At 35.2% G+C, this 19,712-nt stretch overlaps 1 protein-coding gene across 1 annotated transcript in view; it reads right to left on the bottom strand.

The window, feature by feature from the left end:
• UGT2A3 (UDP glucuronosyltransferase family 2 member A3) overlaps positions 1-19,078 on the bottom strand; it is a 37,463-nt gene extending 18,385 nt beyond the window's left edge. The window contains exons 1-2 of the mRNA XM_050791408.1: positions 18,298-19,078; positions 11,646-11,794 (exon numbers count right to left, since the gene is read on the bottom strand). Coding sequence (XP_050647365.1) covers positions 11,646-11,794; positions 18,298-19,012 — 864 coding nt within the window. The 5' untranslated portion in view covers positions 19,013-19,078. The remainder of the gene's footprint in view (positions 1-11,645; positions 11,795-18,297) is intronic.
• Positions 19,079-19,712: the final 634 nt, after the last annotated feature.

The following is a 19,712-nucleotide window of genomic DNA, read 5'->3' on the forward strand; positions in this document are numbered from 1 at the left end:
TAAACACCTCTACGCAAATAAACTGGAAAATCTAGAAAAAATGGATAATTTCCTGGACACTTACACTCTCCCAAGACTAAACCAGGAATTTGATTCCCTGAATAGACCAATAGCAGGCTCTGAATTTGAGGCAATAATTAATAGCCTACCAACCAAAAAAGTCCAGGACCAGATGAATTCACAGCTGAAATCTACCATAGGTAAAAGGAGGAGCTGGTACCATTCCTTCTGAAACTATTCCAATCAATAGAAAAAGAGGGAATCCTCCCTAACTCATTTTATGAGGCCAACATCATCCTGATACCAAAGCCTGGCAGAGATACAACAAAAAAAGAGAATTTTAGACCAATATCCCTGATGAACATCGATGCAAATATCCTCAATAAAATACTGGCAAACCGGGTCCAGCAGCACATCAAAAAGCTTATCCACCACGATCAAGTGGGCTTCATCCCTGGGATGCAAGGCTGGTTCAACATTCGCAAATCAATAAACATAATCCAGCATATAAACAGAACCAAAGACAAAAACCACATGATTATCTCAATAGATGCAGAAAAGGCCTTTGACAAAATTCAATAGCCCTTCATGCTAAAAACTCTCAATAAATTTGGTATTGATGGAACGTATCTAAAAATAATAAGAGCTATTTATGACAAACCCACAGCCAATATCATACTGAATGGGCAAAAACTGGAAAAATTCCCTTTGAAAACTGGCACCAGACAGGGATGACCTCTCTCACCACTCCTATTCAACATAGTGTTGGAAGTTCTGGCTAGGGCAATTAGGCAAGAGAAGGAAATAAAGGGTATTCAGTTAGGAAAAGAAGAAGTCAAATTGTCCCTGTTTGCAGATGACATGATTGTATATTTAGAAAACCCCATTGTCTCAGCCCAAAATCTCCCTAAGCTGATAAGAAACTTCAGCAAAGTCTCAGGATACAAAATTAATGTGCAAAATTCACAAGCATTCTTATACACCAGTAACAGACAAACAGAGAGCCAAATCATGAATGAACTTCCATTGACAATTGCTTCAAAGAGAATAAAATACCTAGGAGTCCAACTTACAAGGGATGTAAAGGACCTCTTCAAGGAGAACTACAAACCACTGCTCAGTGAAATAAAAGAAGACAGAAACAAATGAAAGAACATACCATGCTCATGGTTAGGAAGAATCAATATCGTGAAAATGGCCATACTGCCCAAGGTAATTTATAGATTCAATGCCATCCCCTTCAAGCTACCAATGACTTTCTTCACAGAATTGGAAAAATACTGCTTTAAAGTTCATATGGAACCAAAAAAGAGCCTGCATCTCCAAGACAATCCTAAGTCAAAAGAACAAAGATAGAGGCCTCACGCTACCTGACTTCAAACTATACTACAAGGCTACAGTAACCAAAACAGCAGGGTACTGGTACCAAAACAGAGATATAGACCAATGGAACAGAACAGAGTCCTAAGAAATAATACCACACATCTACAGTCATCTGATCTTTGGCAAACCTGACAAAAACAAGAAATGGGGAAAGTATTCCCTATTAAATAAATGATGCTGGGATAATTGGCTAGCCATAAGTAGAAAGCTGAAACTGGATCCTTTCCTTACTCCTTATACAAAAATTAATTCAAATGGATTAGAGATTTAAATGTTAGACCTAATACCATAAAAACCCTAGAAGAAAACCTAGGTAATACCATTCAGGACATAGCCATGGGCAAGGACTTCATGTCTAAAACACCAAAAGCAACGGCAATAAAAGCCAAAATTGACAAATGGGATCTCATTAAACTAAGAGCTTCTGCACAGCAAAAGAAACTACCATCAGTTGAACAGGCAACCTACAGAATGGGAGAAAATTTTTGCAATCTACTCATCTGACAAAGGGCTAATATCCAGAACCTACAAAGAACTCAAACAAATTTACAAGAAATAAACAAACAACCCCATCAAAAAGTGGGCAAAGGATATGAATAGACATTTCTCAAAAGAGGACATTCATACAGCCAACAGACACATGAAAAAATGTTCATCATCACTGGCCATCAGAGAAATGCAGATCAAAACCACAATGAGATACCATCTCACACCAGTTAGAATGGCAACCATTAAAAAGTCAGGAAACAACAGGTGCTGGAGAGGATGTGGAGAAATAGGAACACTTTTACACTGTTGGTGGGATTGTAAACTAGTTCAACCATTATGGAAAACAGTGTGGCGATTCCTCAAGGATCTAGAACTAGAAGTACCTTGTGACCCAGCCATCCCATTACTGGGTATATACTCAAAGGATTATAAATCATGCTGCTATAATGACACATGCACATGTATCTTTTTTGCGTCACTGTTCACAATAGCAAAGACTTGGAATCAACCCAAGTGTCCATCAGTGACAGACTGGATTAAGAAAATGTGGCACATATACCCCATGGAATACTATGCAGCCATAAAAAAGGATGAGTTTGTGTTCTTTGTAGGGACATGGATGCAGCTGGAAACCATCATTCTCAGCAAACTATCACAAGAACAGAAAACCAAACACTGCATGTTCTCACTCATAGGTGGGAACTGAACAATGAGATTAGTTGGACTCGTGAAGGGGAACATCACACACTGGGTCCTATCACTGGGAGGCGGGAGAGGGGAGGGATTGCATTGGGAGTTATACCTGATGTAAATGATGCGTTGATGGGTGCTGACGAGTTGATGGGTGCAGCACACCAACATGGCACAAGTATATATATGTAACAAACCTGGACATTATGCACATGTACCCTAGAACTTAAAGTATAATTTAAAAAAAAAGAAAAAAATGTGAGAAACCCACACTGAATAAAGCAACTTTAATATCGAGAAAAAAAAAAAAAAAAAGAAGCTGCATCAATTAATGAGCAAATAACCAGCTAACCTCATAATGACAGGATCAAAATCACACATAAGAAGATTAACCTTAAATGGAAATGGGCTAAATGGCCCAATTAAGAGACACAGACTGTCAAATTGGATGAAGAGTCAAGAATCATCAGTATGTTGTATTCAGGAGACCCAACTCACATACAGAGACACACATAGTCTCAAAAAAAAAAAAAAAAAAAAAAAAAGGCAGAGGTTGCAATCCTACCCTCTGATAAAACAGGCTTTAAATCAACAAAGATCAACAGAGACAAAGAAGGCCATTACATAATGGTAAAGGGATCAATTCAACAAGCAAAGCTAACTATCCTAAATATATATGCACCCAATACAGGAGCACCTAGATTCATAAAGCAAGTTCTTAGAGACTTATAAAGAGACATACAATAATAATGGGAGATTTTAACACCCCACTGTCAATATTAGACAGATCAACAAGGCAGAAGGTTAACATGGATATCCAGGACTTGAACTCAACTCTGCACCAAGCAGACCTAGTAGATATTTACTAAACTCTCCACTTCAAATCAATAGAATATACATTCTTCTCAGCACCACATCACACTTATTCGAAAATTGACCACATAGTTGGAAGTAAAGCACTCCTTAGCAAATGCAAAAGAACAGAAATCACAACAAACTGTCTCTCAGACCACAGTGCAATCAAATTAGAACTCAGGATTAAGAAATTCACTCAAAACCGCACAACTACATGGAACCTGAACAACCTGCACCTGAATGACTACTGGAGAAATAACAAAACGAAGACAGAAATAAAGATGTTATTTGAAATCAATGAGAACAAAGATACGATGTTTCAGAATCTCTGGGACACATTTAAGTCGGTGTGTAGAGGGAAATTTATAGCACTAAATGCCCACAAAAGAAAGAAAGAAAGATCTAAAATCAATACCCTAACATCATAATTAAAAGAACCAGAGAAGCAAGAACAAATAAATTCAAAAGCTGGCAGAAGACAAGAAATAACTAAGATCAGAGCAGAACTGAAGGAGGTAGGTACACAAAAAGCCCTTCAACAAATCAATGAATCCAGGAGCTGGTTTTTTGAAAAGATCAACAAAACAGACAGACCACTAGCAAGACTAATAAAGAATAAAATAGAAAAGAATCAAATAGACACAATAAAAATGATAAAGAGAATATCATCACTGTTCCCACAGAAATACAAACTACCATCAGAGAATACTATAAACACCTCTATGCAAATAAACTAGAGAATCTAGAAGAAATGGATAAATTCCTGGACACATACACCCTCCTAAGACTAAACCAGGAAAAATTTGAATCTCTGAATAGAAAAATAACAGCCTCAAAAATTGAGGCAATAATAGTCTACCAACCAAAAAAAAAAAAAAAAAAAAAAAAAAAAAAAAAGTCCAGGACCAGATGGATTCACAGCCAAATTCTATCAGAGGTACAAATAGGAGCTGATACCATTCCTTCTGAAACCATTCCAATCAATAGAAAAAACAGCAAATCCTCCCTAACTCATTTTATGAGGTCAGCATCATCCTGATACCAAAACCTGGCAAAGACACAACAACAAAAAAGAGAATTTTAGACCAATATCTCTGAGGAGTATAACTGCAAAAACTCTCAATAAAATACTGGCAAACCAAATCCAGCTGCATGTCAAAAAGCTTATCCACCACGATCAAGTTGGCTTCATCCCTGGGATGCAAGTTTGGTTCAACATCCACAAATCAATAAATGTAATCCTTCACATAAACAGAACCAATGACAAAACCACATGTTTATATCAATAGATGCAGAAAATACCTTCAACAAAATTCAACACCATTCATGCTGATAACTCTCAATAAACTAGGAATTGATAGAACACATTTCAAAATAATAAGAGCTATTGATGACAAACCCATAGCCAATATCATACTGAGTGGGCAAAAACTGGAAGCATTCCCTTTGAAAACTGGCACAAGACAAGGATGCCCTCTCTCACCACTCCTATTCAATGCAGCGATGGAAGCTCTGGCCAGGGCAATCAGGAAAGAGAAAGAAAAAAGGGTATTTAATTAGGAAAATAGTAAATCAAATTTTCCCTGTTTGCAGATGACATGACTGCATATTTAAGAAACCCCTTCATCTCAGCCCAGAATCTTCTTCAGCTGATAAGCAACTTCAGCAAAATCTCAGGATACAAAATCAATGAGCAAAAATCACAAGCATTCCTATACAACAATAACAGACAAACAGTTAAATCATGATTGAACTCTCATTCACAATTACTACAAACAGAATAAAATACCTAGGAATCCAACTTACGAGGGATGTGAAGGATCTCTTCAAGGAGTACTACAAACCACCAGTCAATGAAATAAAAGAGGACACAAACAAATGTAATAACATTCCATGCTCATGGATAGGAAGAATTAATATAGTGAAAATGGCCATATTGCCCAAGGTAATTTATAGATTCAATGCCATGCCCATCCATCAAGCTACTGATGACTTTCTTCACAGAATTGGAAAAAAAACTACCTTAAAGTTAATGTAGAAGTGAAAACGAGCCCACATTGACAAGAAAATCCTAAGCAAAAATAACAAAGCTGGAGGCATCACAGTACCTGACTTCAAACTATATTATAAGGCTACAGTAACCAAAACAGCATGGTAATGGTACCAAAACAGATATATAGACTAATGGGACAGAACAAAGGCCTCAGAAATAACACCACACATCTCTAACCATGTGATCTTTGACAAATCTGACAAAACCAAGAAATGGAGAAAGGATTCCCTATTTAATAAATGGTGTTGGGAAAACACACTAGTCATATGTAGAAAGCTGAAAATGGATCCCTTCTTATACCTTATACAAAAATTAATTTAAGATGGATTAAAGGCTTAAATGTTATACCTAAAACCATAAAAATCCTAGAGGAAAACCTAGGCTATACCATTCAGAACATAGGAATGGGCAAGGGCTTCATGACTAAAACACCGAAAGCAATGGTAACAAAAGCCAAAATAGACAAATGATGTCTAATTAAACCAAAGAGCTTCTGCACAGCAATAGAAACTACCATCAGAGTTAAAGACAACCTACAGAATGGGAGAAAATTTTTGCAATCTACCCATCTGACAAAGGGCTAATATCCAGAATCTACAATGAACTTAAACAAATTTATGGGAAAAAAAACAGACAACTCCATCAAAAAGTGGGCAAAGGATATGAAAAGACACTTCTCAAAAGAAGACATTTATGAAGCCAACAGACACATGAAAAAATGCTCATCATTGCTGGTCATCAGAGAAATGCAAACCAAAACCACAATGAGATACTATCACATGTGAGTTATAATGGTGATCATTAAAAAGTCAGGAAACAACAGATGCTGGAGAGGATGTGGAGAAATAGGAACGCTTTTCCACTGTTGGTGGGAATGTAAATTAGTCCAGCCATTGTGGTAGACAGTGTGGAGATTCCTCAAGGATTTAGAACTAGAAATACCATTTGATCCAGTGATCCCATTACTGGGAATATACCCAAAGGATTATAAATCATGCTACTATAAAGACACATGCACACATATGTTAATTGCAGCACTATTCACAATAATAAAGACTTGGAACCAACCCATATGTCCACCAATGATAGACTAGATAAAGAAAATGTGGCATATATACACCATGGAATACTATGCAGCCATAAATAAGGATGAGTTCATGTCCTTTTGAGGGACACGGATGAAGCTGAAAACCATCATTCTCAGCAAACTATTTCAAGAAAAGAAAACCAAACATTGCATGTTCTCACTCATAGGTGGGAATTGAAATAGGTGGGAATTGAACAATGAGAACACTTGGACACAGGAAGGGGAACATCACACACTGGGGGAAAAAATGGCACTACTAGAAAACAGTATGGAGGTTTCTCAAAAAATATTAAAAATAGAATTAACAGGGCAGGGAATCTATTAATTCTAAAAATAGAATTAATCACACATCTGGCCTGTTGTTGGCTGGGGAGCTGGGGGAGGGATAGCCTTAGGAAAAACACATAATGTAAATGACAAGTTGATGCATACAGTAAACCAACATGGAATATGTGTACCTATGTAACAAACACGCACATCATGTACATTTACCTTAGAACTTAAAGGATTATATATATAGATGTCATCATCAAAACGGTATGGCAGTGTCAGGAAAACAGATACATAGACCAATGCTATATAGAATAGAGATCCACAAAATAAATTTATGCATTTACTGCTATCATAGTATGGATAGTTGAGCCCTCCACACTTCATGTTAAAATTTGATCCCCCATATTGGGGGTAGAACCTAACAGAATGTGCTTGTGTCATGGAAGCATATCCCTCATGAATAGATTAATCCCCTGCCTGGGAGGGGTATGTTTATTAGTTCTTATAAGAGCTAGTTGTTTAGCAAAACTTGGCACTCTCCCACATCCCCTCTTTGTGGACTCATCTCTTGTCATGTGACCTTTGCATATACCACCTCTTGTTTGCCTTCTACCTCAAGTGGAAGCATCCTGAGAACCTTGCCAGAGGCCAAGCAGAAGTCAGTTCTGTGCTTCTTGTACAGTATGCAGAACTATGATTCAGATAATTCTATTTGCTATATACATTTTCTAGTCTCATGTATTCCTTTATAACAACACAAATGGAGGAAGATAGCAGCTAATTGACTTTTGACAAAGGTGCCAAGAACACATAATAGAAAAAAGACAACCTCTTCACTAAGTGGTGCTAGGAAAACTGCATATCCACATGCAAAAAATGAAACTAGACCCCTTTCTCTCACCGTATACAAAGTAAGTAAAAATGAATTACAAATTTAAAAGTAAGACCAAACATTATACAATTACTAGAAGAAACTATAGGAGGAATGATTTGTGACATTGGTCTAGGCAATGATTTTTTTTTGGATAGGATTTCACAAGCACAGCCAACAAAAGCAAAACTATATAAATGGGTTATATCAAAGTATTGAGCTTGCGCAGAGAAAATGAAGCAAACAATAGAGTGAAGAGACAATCCACAACACGAAAAAAATTTGCAAACTATGAATCTGACAATGAGTTACTATCTCAAATATACATAGAAGTAACATCAGTCAATAAAAATAAATTACTAATTTGATTAAAAAATAAGTAAAATACCTGAATAGACATTTCTCAAAAGAAGACTCTCAGTGACTAAGAAGTATATTGCAAAATGCTCAAAATCACTAATTATCAGGGAAATGCAAATCAAAACTAAAATGAGATATCACAACATCTTTGTTATGGTTATTAACAAAAAGACAAACAAAAAAACAAGTGTTAGCAAGTATGCAGAGAAACAGGATCTTTTATAAAGTGTTGAGGAAAATGCAAATTATTACAATCAGTAAGGAAAACGGTATGGTAGTTCCTCAAAAATTGAAAATAAAACTACCATATGATACAGCATTTCCATTACTGGGTATATATATAAATAAACTAAAAAGTCATAGAGATAGCTGTCTTTCTATGTTTACATCACCATTATTCATATACCCAAGGAATGAGTCAACCTATAAACATCCTTTAATGAAGAAATACATAAAGAAAATATGGAAAAAATATATACATATATATGTGTCTATTCCATTGGATATATATATGCTTGTTTGAATATATATATATTTTCAATGGAATGAATATATATATATAATTGAATATATATATTCAATGGAATTAATATACATATAATTGAATATATATATACACATATATTCAATGGAATGGATATATGTATTATGTGTGTTTTTCTGTATAGCTATATATATCAATTCCATTATATATATATATATATCCATTCCATTAGATATATATAAGTGCTATTTCTATTATATATAAGCTTTTTTAATAGCTCAATAGCATTCCACTGGAGAGAGATATATATATTTTTTCCAATGTGTGTATATATATATCCATTTCATTAAATATATATATAAAAGAATGAAATTTTGTCATTTGTAGAAATATGAATCAACCTGCCGAGCATAATGTTAACTGAAATAATCCAGGCAGAGATAGCATGGTATCCCTTATATGTGGAATCAGAAAAATTAATCATAATGGAAGTAGAGAGTAGAATTGTGGTTACTAGAGGGTGAAGAGATAGTAGGGAGGGCAATGAGAAATGGTGGATCAAGGGATTCAAAGTTATAATTTGGAAGAATGTGTTCTGTTATTATATTAAGTTGTTGGGTAACTATAGTTAATAGTGATGTATTACATATTTCAAGATAGTTAGAAAGCAAGTTTCTGAATGTTATCACCACAAAGAAATGATAAGTATTTAGATGATGGGTTTATTAAGTATCTTGATATCATTATTATACAATGTATAAATGTATTGCAATACCACAGCATTTCTTTTAAACACGTGCAGTTATTACATGTCAAATTTTAAAAAGAAAAAGAAAAAGAAATATTTAGTGTAAGACAGCCCTAAACTGTGTCTCAATTAAACTTGTAAAATTATCAGCACGAAAGCTTTTACCTAATAAATTAATACTGTATGGATCCAACTTTTTAAAAAAATGACTTCTATGATTATTTATGTGAGTGTGTGTTTGTGTGTGTACATTTGCATGTGTGTGTGTGTAAAATCTGGAGTGTGAGAATAAAAGCTAGTATGGCATGGGAGATTACCTAGAGAATGATGAAAATTGTCACCCCTCCTTCTGTATCTCTATTTTAGATACAGATGCCATGACTTACGAGAGCTTGATTTTCTGGTATAACTTTCCTGGTAAGTAAAATTATATTAACAATTATTAAATAAAATTGTGTTCATCAGTACACATCTTACCACAAAGCCCATAATTTTTCTGGAAATCCTAATGGCTCTGAACCCTTCCTAAAAGGATTTTGATTATATTTCCATAAAACAGGAAATGAGGTTTTTCTTTTCACCCTGTAGTGATTGGTAAACCTAGTATTGTTACCATAGCTACAGTGGTAAATTCTTACAATTTTATGTTGTCTAGCTATGCATTTAAAATATAAGTTGAACTTTCCCATAGCAGAAGCAGGTCTCAGTCAACACTGACTCTGCTTAAAATCTTCCACCTCCTTCCATTTCTTCAATGTGTTCAGTCAGTATCTTTGCTTACACACTGCCTCCTGATAATCATCCTATAGGACATCTAGATACAACCCACTTGGACTTGCATCACTGATCCTCTGTACTCCACAGTGACTGTGCAGATATGCCCAAGTGACTACCTTTCAGTCTCAGAATGCCTCCAAGGAACTTGTGCCTGCTTGCATTAAACCTCCCAGTTACAGTTCCCCACTGGAAACCCACGTAGGTAACACCCTGGATCCCAGTAAACATTTTGGAACACAGATCCCTCACTCTCTTTCTTGGTCTCCACTCATTGGTTGAATGTGCTTTTCCCAGAGAACTTTCTTATTCCCAATGTTCCTATAAGAGATACTGAACTCTTTTCTCTAGAAATGGTGAAAGTGCACAGCTTCTGTTATTTTATGTATTTGGTTAAGTTTCTCCTCTGTTTCTCACTTGACCAACACAAACATAACATCTGGCCTGGTCACGATTTCCTATAGAGTGGTTATCTTTGTAGAAATAAAGAAGACATAGGACATACAAGAGACACATTGGTGTCTTCCAGTGTAAACAAGTTCCCTATAAGAACAATCTTGGTATAGATTGCACACTTAGGCATTAGGCTGTTCATCAGAATAAAAAGTATCTCATGAGAGGTAGATTATGAATTTCCATGACTAAATACCCTGGAACCTTGTCAGGTCAAAGCTAGAGCTAATAGCCACTTTTGGGACAATGAACTCAAGACATACTTACAAAACTATTAAAAAACTAGAGCAGCTATTACTCACTTTTGCTTCTCAATATTGTTTCTTTCAACATTCCTTGAACTATAATTTTTTCCTCTGATCATTTAGGAATATAGTATACAATTTTGTTTTCACTCCAAAAGAAACCTGCAGGCTGCAAAATCATTTCCATGAGCTCTACTTTGTCTTGATGACTATCAATATTTAGATTTCTGTCTACAGAGATTGAAACCTTGTTTTTCTCAAGTGGCTTTTATAAAACCTCATCTAAAATTCTCATGAGCTCTAAGTGAATAGTCACAACACAGAATTCATCACATAAATCACAAACAAGATTACTTCTAAGTACTTATTTGAGTAAAAGCCATCATTATGTTTAAACACTTAAATATTCCATTTATAGAAAATTTCCTTTATTTCTTGTCTTCCTTCATCGTTTATTTTCTCTCACTCACCAACTCCTGTGGAATGTATCCAATATGTCTCATGAAAATACGATTATTTCTGTACTATCATGACAAATATCCTTGTTCATAAGCCCAGTTTGATTGTGAGAAAGGATTGAACATTCTTTTTAGTGATCTTCATGGCTCCAATTCCATACTAATTCAATGTATTATCCAAACTATTGTAACACTAGTATTTTAAAATCTATTCTAATCATGACATTCTTCTGCCTACTTTCTTATCATAATGCAGAAAAGACATATATCACCTATAAAAGCCCCTGTGGCATGGAAAATAAATACAGAGTTGCAAACAGAAGACATTCAACATCATCTTTCTATAACTAAGGTTGTAATCTTTCAGGGGAAAACAAGTCATGCCATAAAGTACATAATATTCCTTAATATAATAGTCCTACCTTAGGCAAAGGTTTGGCAGGTTTACAGTGTAATCCTCCTACAAACTCAAAATTAGGTTGGTATGGTTGAGGATATTCAAAATCCCAATATGTTCGTATTAGCCATATCTCAGCTTTTCCCACAGTCTCACATAATGTAGTGGGCCTTCCTAAATAAAATAAATAACAGAATGAATTAACATACAATTTAAATAAAAATTGTACCACTAATCTTTCAATAAACTATTAAGAAAAAAATAAGTTTAGGTCCTCTAGAACAGCATGGCTTTTAGATGTCAAATGAAAGGGAAAATTATTGAAATAATACAGAAGAAAAAAAAGAAAGAAAGGAAAAAAGAAAGAAGACAAAGAAAGAAAGGAGGGAAGGAAGGAAGGAAGGAAGGAAGGAAGGAAGGAAGGAAGGAAGGAAGGAAAGAAGGAGGGAAGGAAGGAAGGAGGGAGGTAAGGAAAAAGGAAGAAAGGAAGGAAAGAAGGAAGGAAGGGAGGGAGGGAAGGAAGGAAGGGAGGGAGGGAAGGAAGGAAGGAAGGAAAGAAGGAAGGAAGGGAGAAAGGAAGGAAGGAGGAAGGAAGGAAGGGAGGGAAGGAAGGAAGGAAGAAAGGAAAGAAGGAAGGAAGGGAGAAAGGAAGGAAGGAGGAAGGAAGGAAGGAAGAAAGGAAAGAAGGAAGGAAGGGAGAAAGGAAGTAAGGAGGAAGGAAGGAAGGAGGAAGGGAGAAAGGAAGGAAGGAGGAAGGAAGGAAGGAAGGAAGGAAGGAAGGAAGGAAAGAAGGAAGGAAGGCAGGAAAAAAGGAAGGAAGGAAAGAAAGAAGAAAGGGAGGCAGGAAAAAAGGAAGGAAAGAAAGAAGGAAGGAAGGGAGGAAGGAAAAAAGGAAGGAAAGAAGGAAGGAAGGAGGGAAGGAAGGAAGGAAGCAGGGAGGGAGGGAGGGAGGGAGGAGGAAGGAAGGAAGGAAGGAAGGAAGGAAGGAAGGAAGGAAGGAAGGAAGGAAGGAAGGAAGGAAGGACAGTCATATTTAAGTGTATTTTCACAACTTAAAAAAAAGACACAACTCCAAAATACAAATAAATTTATTACTCATTTTTTACCTCTTCAAGTTAATCGCAGATGATAGATGAGTCCCACAATATCTTCACCAAACAACATCTCTGTGTTTTCTAATCTATAGTCAGAGGTGTATCTTTCCATAATCCCACCAGGATCGGTTCCTTTTAACATGCTGAATTGCATATCATTAATTAATAGGTTATTGTTTTATTAGTAGGAATTCTTTGACTAATTTTTACCCATAACAATCCTCTTTTTGGGTTGTGAAGCACCCATGTACATACTATGATTATCATACACTTACTTTAGTGTTTCTCTCAAAAGATGTGTTTTGAAGAAAAACACATTTTCAAGATTTAATTTTAGGCTTTTAATCAGAAGAATGGCTGACTGCAAATAATGAAGTAATTCATATCTCTTTACAAAAACATATTTTGCAACTCATAAAAAGATAAAACCCCATAAGATAATTCTTTTCTCTTTAAAATTCAAATCAAAGTTGGTGGTGTTATACACCATAGTGTGGAGAACCTCTTTTTTAAAGTCATCACATTTTAATGTTTGAAGTTTTTTCCTAGGTCATAAATCCAAATGTCTTTAATTTGATATTGAATAAATTGTACTGAAGATACTCAGTTTGAAGTTACCAGAAATTAGAATAGAGCTATCTCTCAACTTCCAAGCAAATGCATTTACGTCCTCTAGATTTGTTGTTTTCTGTGCCTCACATGCTACCTGCATTACCAACCTCTAGATGTTTTTAATTAATGTGATATTAGTTCTCATTTAAAAAAGACTCAGTTTTGAACAATTGGAGTCATTCAATATTTTAAGGATAAATATACAGTAACGTATATAAAGATGATCAACGGAAAGAAAATTAAATTTGCTTTTTATATTAAAGTAGATAAATTACATCTTATTTGAAATGCCATACACACATGTCTTGGAGATATTGTGGGTTAAATTGCAGTTCATCTCAATAAAAGGAATATGCCAATAAAGTGATTCACACAAATTTGGGTCCAAGGACATATAAAAGTTATGTTCACCATATCTTGTAGTCTTTTAGCTGTGCAATATCATCACATTTAAAAAACAATGCACATACCTTAGTTAAAAGTATGGCTAAAAAGTGCTAATAGTCAGCTGAGCTTTCAGTAAGTGAGGTTTTTGTTGTTGTTGTTTGTTTTTTTTCTGGTGTAGGGTCTTGCTTCGCTGTTGATTACTGTTGATTGATCAGGGTGGCTGGACAATTTTTTAAAATTATACAACAATGAAGATTTTTGCATGAATTGACTCATCTTTTCATGAAAGATTTCTCTGTAGCATATGATGCTGTTTCATAGCAGTTTACCCATAGTAGAATTTCTTTCAAAATTTGAATCTGTTCTCTCAAACCCTGATGCTGTCTTATCAACTAAGTTTGTGTAATATTCTAAGTCAGTTGTAGCCATTTCAACAATGTTCATAGCATTTTCACTGGGAGAAGATTCCAACTCACGAAACCAATTTCTTTGTTCATCTATAAAAAGCAACTGTTTAAAAAGCACCTCCTCATCTGTTTTACAGGTTTTAGTTTTATCATGATATTATAGCAATTTAGATAAACCTTCAGGCCCACCTATAATTTTATTTCTTTTTCCATGACCACCCCATCCACAGTGAATTCCTCAAATGATGGCTTCGATCCCTCAACATCATCCAGGAGAGTTGGAATCATTTTTTCCCAAATTCTTGTTAATGTAAATATGTTGAATTCCTCTCATGAATCATGAATGTTCTTAATGGAATCTAGAATGAAAAATCCTTTTGAGAAGATTTTTAAAACACTTTCTCTATTACTGAGAGCTATAGTCTTACAAAATATATATCTTACATAAGCCTTGAAAGTCAAGGTTATATGATCCATGGAATGTAATATGGATGTAATGATAGGAAGCATGCAAACAATATTAATATCTGTACATCTTAATCATATCTCTTTGGTGACCATGTGAATTGTCGATGAGCAGCAATATTTTGAAAGGAATCCTTTTTTTTTTTTTTTTTGAGCATTAAAGGTCAACAGTGTGCTTAAAATATTCAATAAGCCATGTCATATACAGATGTGATATCATCCAGGCTTTGTTGTTCCATTGATAGAACACAGGGAAAGTAGATTTAACATAATTATTGAGTCCTCTATAATTATTACAATAGTAAATGAGCATTGGCTTTAACTTTGTTACCAGCTGTATTAGCCACTACAGGAGATTCAGCCTGTTTTTTGTAGCTTTGAAGCCAAGTATTAGCTTTTCCTCTTTAGCTACGAAAGTTTTAAATGGCATCTTCTTCCAACAGAAGGCTGTTTGGTCTACATGGAAAATCAGTTGTTTACTGCAACCGCCTTTGCTGAGAATATTAGCTAAGTCTTCTGCATGACTTTCTACTGATTCACATTGAACTTTTACATCATGTAGGCAGTTTATTTCTGTAAGCTTCATTAATCAACCTCTGCTAGCTTCAGTCTGTTTTCTGCACCTTCCTCTTCTCTCTAAGGCTTCATGCAACTGAATAGTTAAGGTTTTACTATGTATCAGTTTTTAGCTAAAGCCAAAACTTAAGGCAATGTTGTGGCTGGTTTAATTTTTTCTTTTCTTTTCTTTTCTTTTCTTTCCTTTTTTTTTAAAGTGGTTTTGCTCTATCATCTGGGTTGGAGTGCAGGGGAGCAATCATAGCTCACTGCAGCCTTGGACTTCAAACTTCTGGGCTCAAGCCATTCTCCCACCTGAGCCTCCCAAGTCACTAGGATTTCAGATATGAATCACTGCAGCTAGCTAGCTAATTTGATTTTCTCTCCAGACAACTAAAACTTTCTCCATATCTGCAGTGATAATGTTTGTTTATTCTTATCATTTGTATGTATGCTAGAGTAGCACTTTTAGTTTCCTCCAAAAACTTTTCCTTTGCATTCACATCCTGTTTAACTGTTTAGTGCAATGGTATAGGTTTTGGCCTGTCTCAGTCCTTTTTGTTGCTATAAAGGAATAACTGAGCCTGTCTAATTTGTAAAACAAGAAGGTTTTTATTTGGATCACAATTCTTCAGGATATACAAGAAACATGGCACCATGGCACCAACATCTGCATCTGGTGAAGACCTCTGGTTTCCTCCATTCATTGCAGAAGATGTTGGGAGCCAGTAAGTGCAGTGATCAGAAAATGAGAGATTAAGCAAGAGAAAGAGGATGGATGTTCCTGGCTCTTTTTAATAATTATCTCTCCTAGTACCTAATAGAGTGAGAACTTACTCACCCTTTTCCCCAGGGAGAGCATTAATGTACTCATAAGGGATCTACTCTAATTACCCAAACATCTCCCATCAATGCCCACCTCCATTATTGGTGATCGAATTTCAACACAGGATTTTGTAGAGACAAGCAAACTCTATCTAAACTATAGTACTCGTTAAACTTATTCCTTTCTACATTTTGATTTAAATTGAGAGAACTGCTAGTTTTCCTCTCACTGGAACATGTAGAAGTCGTTTTATGTTATATTACTGTGTCTCAGGGAATAGGGAGGCCTGAGAAGAAGTGGGATGGGGAAACAAATCAGTGAAGCAGTTAGTACATGCTCAACATTTATAATTAAGTTTGCAGTCTTATACGGAAAGAAACCAAGGTGCCCCCAAGCTGGATAACATGTAACCATCAAAGAAAACTGATCCCAGATCACCATAACAGATATAATAATGAAACATTTGAAAAAGTCCAATAAATGACAATATGAGATAGAGTCAAAAAGTATATACTTTCTGTTGGAAATATTATGCAAAACTGATTTGCTTGATGCAGGGTTTTCAAAAACCTTTAATTTATAAATTTCATTTTTTGTGAAGCACAATAAAGCAAAGTATAATAAAATGAAATATGCCTGTGCATAAGAACTTATGGAAATAAAACCATGAGTTGAAATTGATTGATATCATTTTTCCTATAGTTGTTTTAATATGTACTCTTGATTTAGACTCACAATAGATAATTCTATAAAATATATAATAATCAATAATTTAGTAAGTTGGAGCTATGGAATAAATCTAGTTATTAATTTTTCAAGTTGCTCAATGATCAAGTGAAATGATTTTTTTTTTTTTTTTGAGACGGAGTCTCGCTCTGTCACCCGGGCTGGAGTGCAGTGGCCGGATCTCAGCTCACTGCAAGCTCCGCCTCCCGGGTTCACGCCATTCTCCTGCCTCAGCCTCCCGAGTAGCTGGGACTACAGGCGCCCGCCACCTCGCCCAGCTAGCTTTTTGTATTTTTTTTAGTAGAGACGGGGTTTCACCGTGTTAGCCAGGATGGTCTCGATCTCCTGACCTTGTGATCCGCCCGTCTCGGCCTCCCAAAGTGCTGGGATTACAGGCTTGAGCCACCGCTCAATGATTTTTAAAGAATTGAAATGATTTTTAAATGATTTTTAAAAATCAGTGAAATGATTTTTAAAGAATTGTTGGGGGCTTTCTGAACGCATGGCCAGAACCTACTTTTGTTTATAGGAAAATACTCTTTCACCCCTTTTTTCATCTTTGATAACAGTTTTGTTTTATTTTAAATTTCAGTCTTATCAGGGGGCTTTAACTATAGTCATAATTTACCAAAGTTTGCCAGTGATCTCTACATAGCTGTACCTCTTTCAATTCATATCTTAATATAGACTTGAGGCCAAGGTCTTTGAATTATTTACCTACATCCATAAAGCCTGGTAGGCTATTTGCTGCTAGTCAGAGATTACTGAATACAAAATTATTTAAGGCAAATCAATACATGTAAATCAAAATCATGCCTAAGGCTAAGGACATTTGAAGTAGGATCCTCTGAATATTATTTCTGTGAAACAGTCTATATATTAGAATTCAGTGGAATACATTAAACAGTATTTTAGTTTCTAATATGATTATTCTTTTGTTCGTGTTTCTACATATTTCTCAAACATATTTGGATAAAAACATGTCTTGCATTGACTAGCTCAGATCACAACTGTATATGAAAATTGCAAAGCAAAACAACTTTTTATCAGTAAAGCAAAGAAATAAAAATAAGTCAAACGGGGGTGTATATCAGTAAAGCAAACATTCTACTATCTCATGCCCCACAAGACCATAGGTTTTTAACTTTTAATAATATTTTTTTCAAGTTTTTGTGAAGTAATCACCTAAGAAATTAAAGAATTCTAGAAAATGTTTCATTTTAGTGACTCTTGAAAAAATAATTCAAAGAGGACTTTGTGAAGATTGCTTTTTAAATATATGATGAGAGAGAAAAGAATTATTAGCATCTTATTTCAATAGAACTGGTATAAAAATCAGATTAACAATCAATGATTCTCTAAATATGTGATGTAGATTTGCGCTATTTGGAGGAAATATAAAATGTAATCTCTTTGTTAATGATGATCATTTTTAAGTATATTACTGATATTAAGAACAAATATACTTCCCTTATGAAAAACAGTTACAACGTTTTCTAAAATAAAAACTCATTGACCTGCATATGTATGTCATAGACAATGTATGGCAATTTTTAAAAATATTTCTTTTGATAACCAAATTAAAAATAAAACAAAATCTCTTACCTAATGCCTTACTATAAAACTCTTTCCAAAAATCATAGTCATAATCCTGAATCCAGAAGTGGAAGAAAACTGAAAGCATTGAATTTTTCACTCTTTCCAGAAAGGTCATTCTGTCTGTTAGTCGTGTCATAGGTACAGGTACATAGGAAAGTGGAGCTGGAAGTTTCCCACAGCTTCGCTCCATATTGCCTCCTAGAGAAGTTCTAAGTGTGACCACAAAAGGGACTGCAAGCAACTCAGCCATCAGGTCTCCACAGGGAATCACAGGGTCTATAAGCATTACATCGTAGTTGGTTTCCTGAAGTTTCTTCATAAGTGTCTGATTGTAGATAAAGCTCTCACACATCACTTTTAAAGTTCCTCTTATTTCAACAAAAAAATCATTTAATTTTATAACTGATTGCCAGGTTGATAAGCCTGGCAAGACATTCAGAGCTAGGTCAACAAATGTTTCTTTGTTTTCTGTTTTGTCCTGTGGCATATGGACCACCTCAAATTTCAGTGCAGAAGGCTTCCTGTAGTCAATTAAAAAAGACTTTGAGTGAGTCAATACTGTTACCTCATGGCCCCTCACTATGAGCTCCTCTAGAATGACCTTGACATTAAGCCAATGGCTCATGTCACAGGGCCACACCAGGACCTTCCCACAGAATCCACAGCCAGCACAGAAGAGCTGCAGGAGCAGAAATACCAAAGCTGACTTCTCAGACCTCATGGCGGCAGTTCCCTCACACACTGATCTGCAATGGTTTTGTAGTTACTAAGCATGGAGTTGAAATGACAATATAAGCACAGAAGTTAAAAATTAATATCTTAAGAGTAAAGTTCAGTGGTTGATTGCCAGTATAACATTTATTGAAGGTATCAAAAAGAAGTGCAATGTAACAGGGAAACGTTGTTCCAACCTTCTAGAACTTAGAAATAAAATACATAAAGATACTTTTATTATCTATACTGATGATAAAGAAAAAAAATTTTAAATCTTTAGATTTAATGATTCATGTGCAGAAACATGCATACAATCACACTTACATTCATTCCACACTAAGTCCAAAGTATCAGATGGTTTAGGACAGCACATGTTTCACATCCCTTGCTCACAAAGGACAATACAAAGATTTACTGAAAATACACTTGGAGACTTTGGGTAACTATTTTGATTAATTTTATATAATAAGTACACAGTGTTCAGTGTTTCAGAGGGAAAAATGCACAATTGCTTTAATATGGGATAATTAATAAAAACTTTAGTAAGGCATTTGACTCAGGAGGTGAAATGAAAGCTTTGGTAGGATTTATTGTTGCCAAAGGAAACATTTCACAATCAACAGAAGCATGATGAAAGTATAGGATACTTGAAAATCATTCCAGTGAGTAGTGATCACAGAGAAAGTTCAGGGCAGGATGTTTCAGAA

Source organism: Macaca thibetana, chromosome 5, assembly GCF_024542745.1.
Source record: "Macaca thibetana thibetana isolate TM-01 chromosome 5, ASM2454274v1, whole genome shotgun sequence".
Classification (NCBI taxonomy): Eukaryota; Metazoa; Chordata; class Mammalia; order Primates; family Cercopithecidae; genus Macaca; species Macaca thibetana.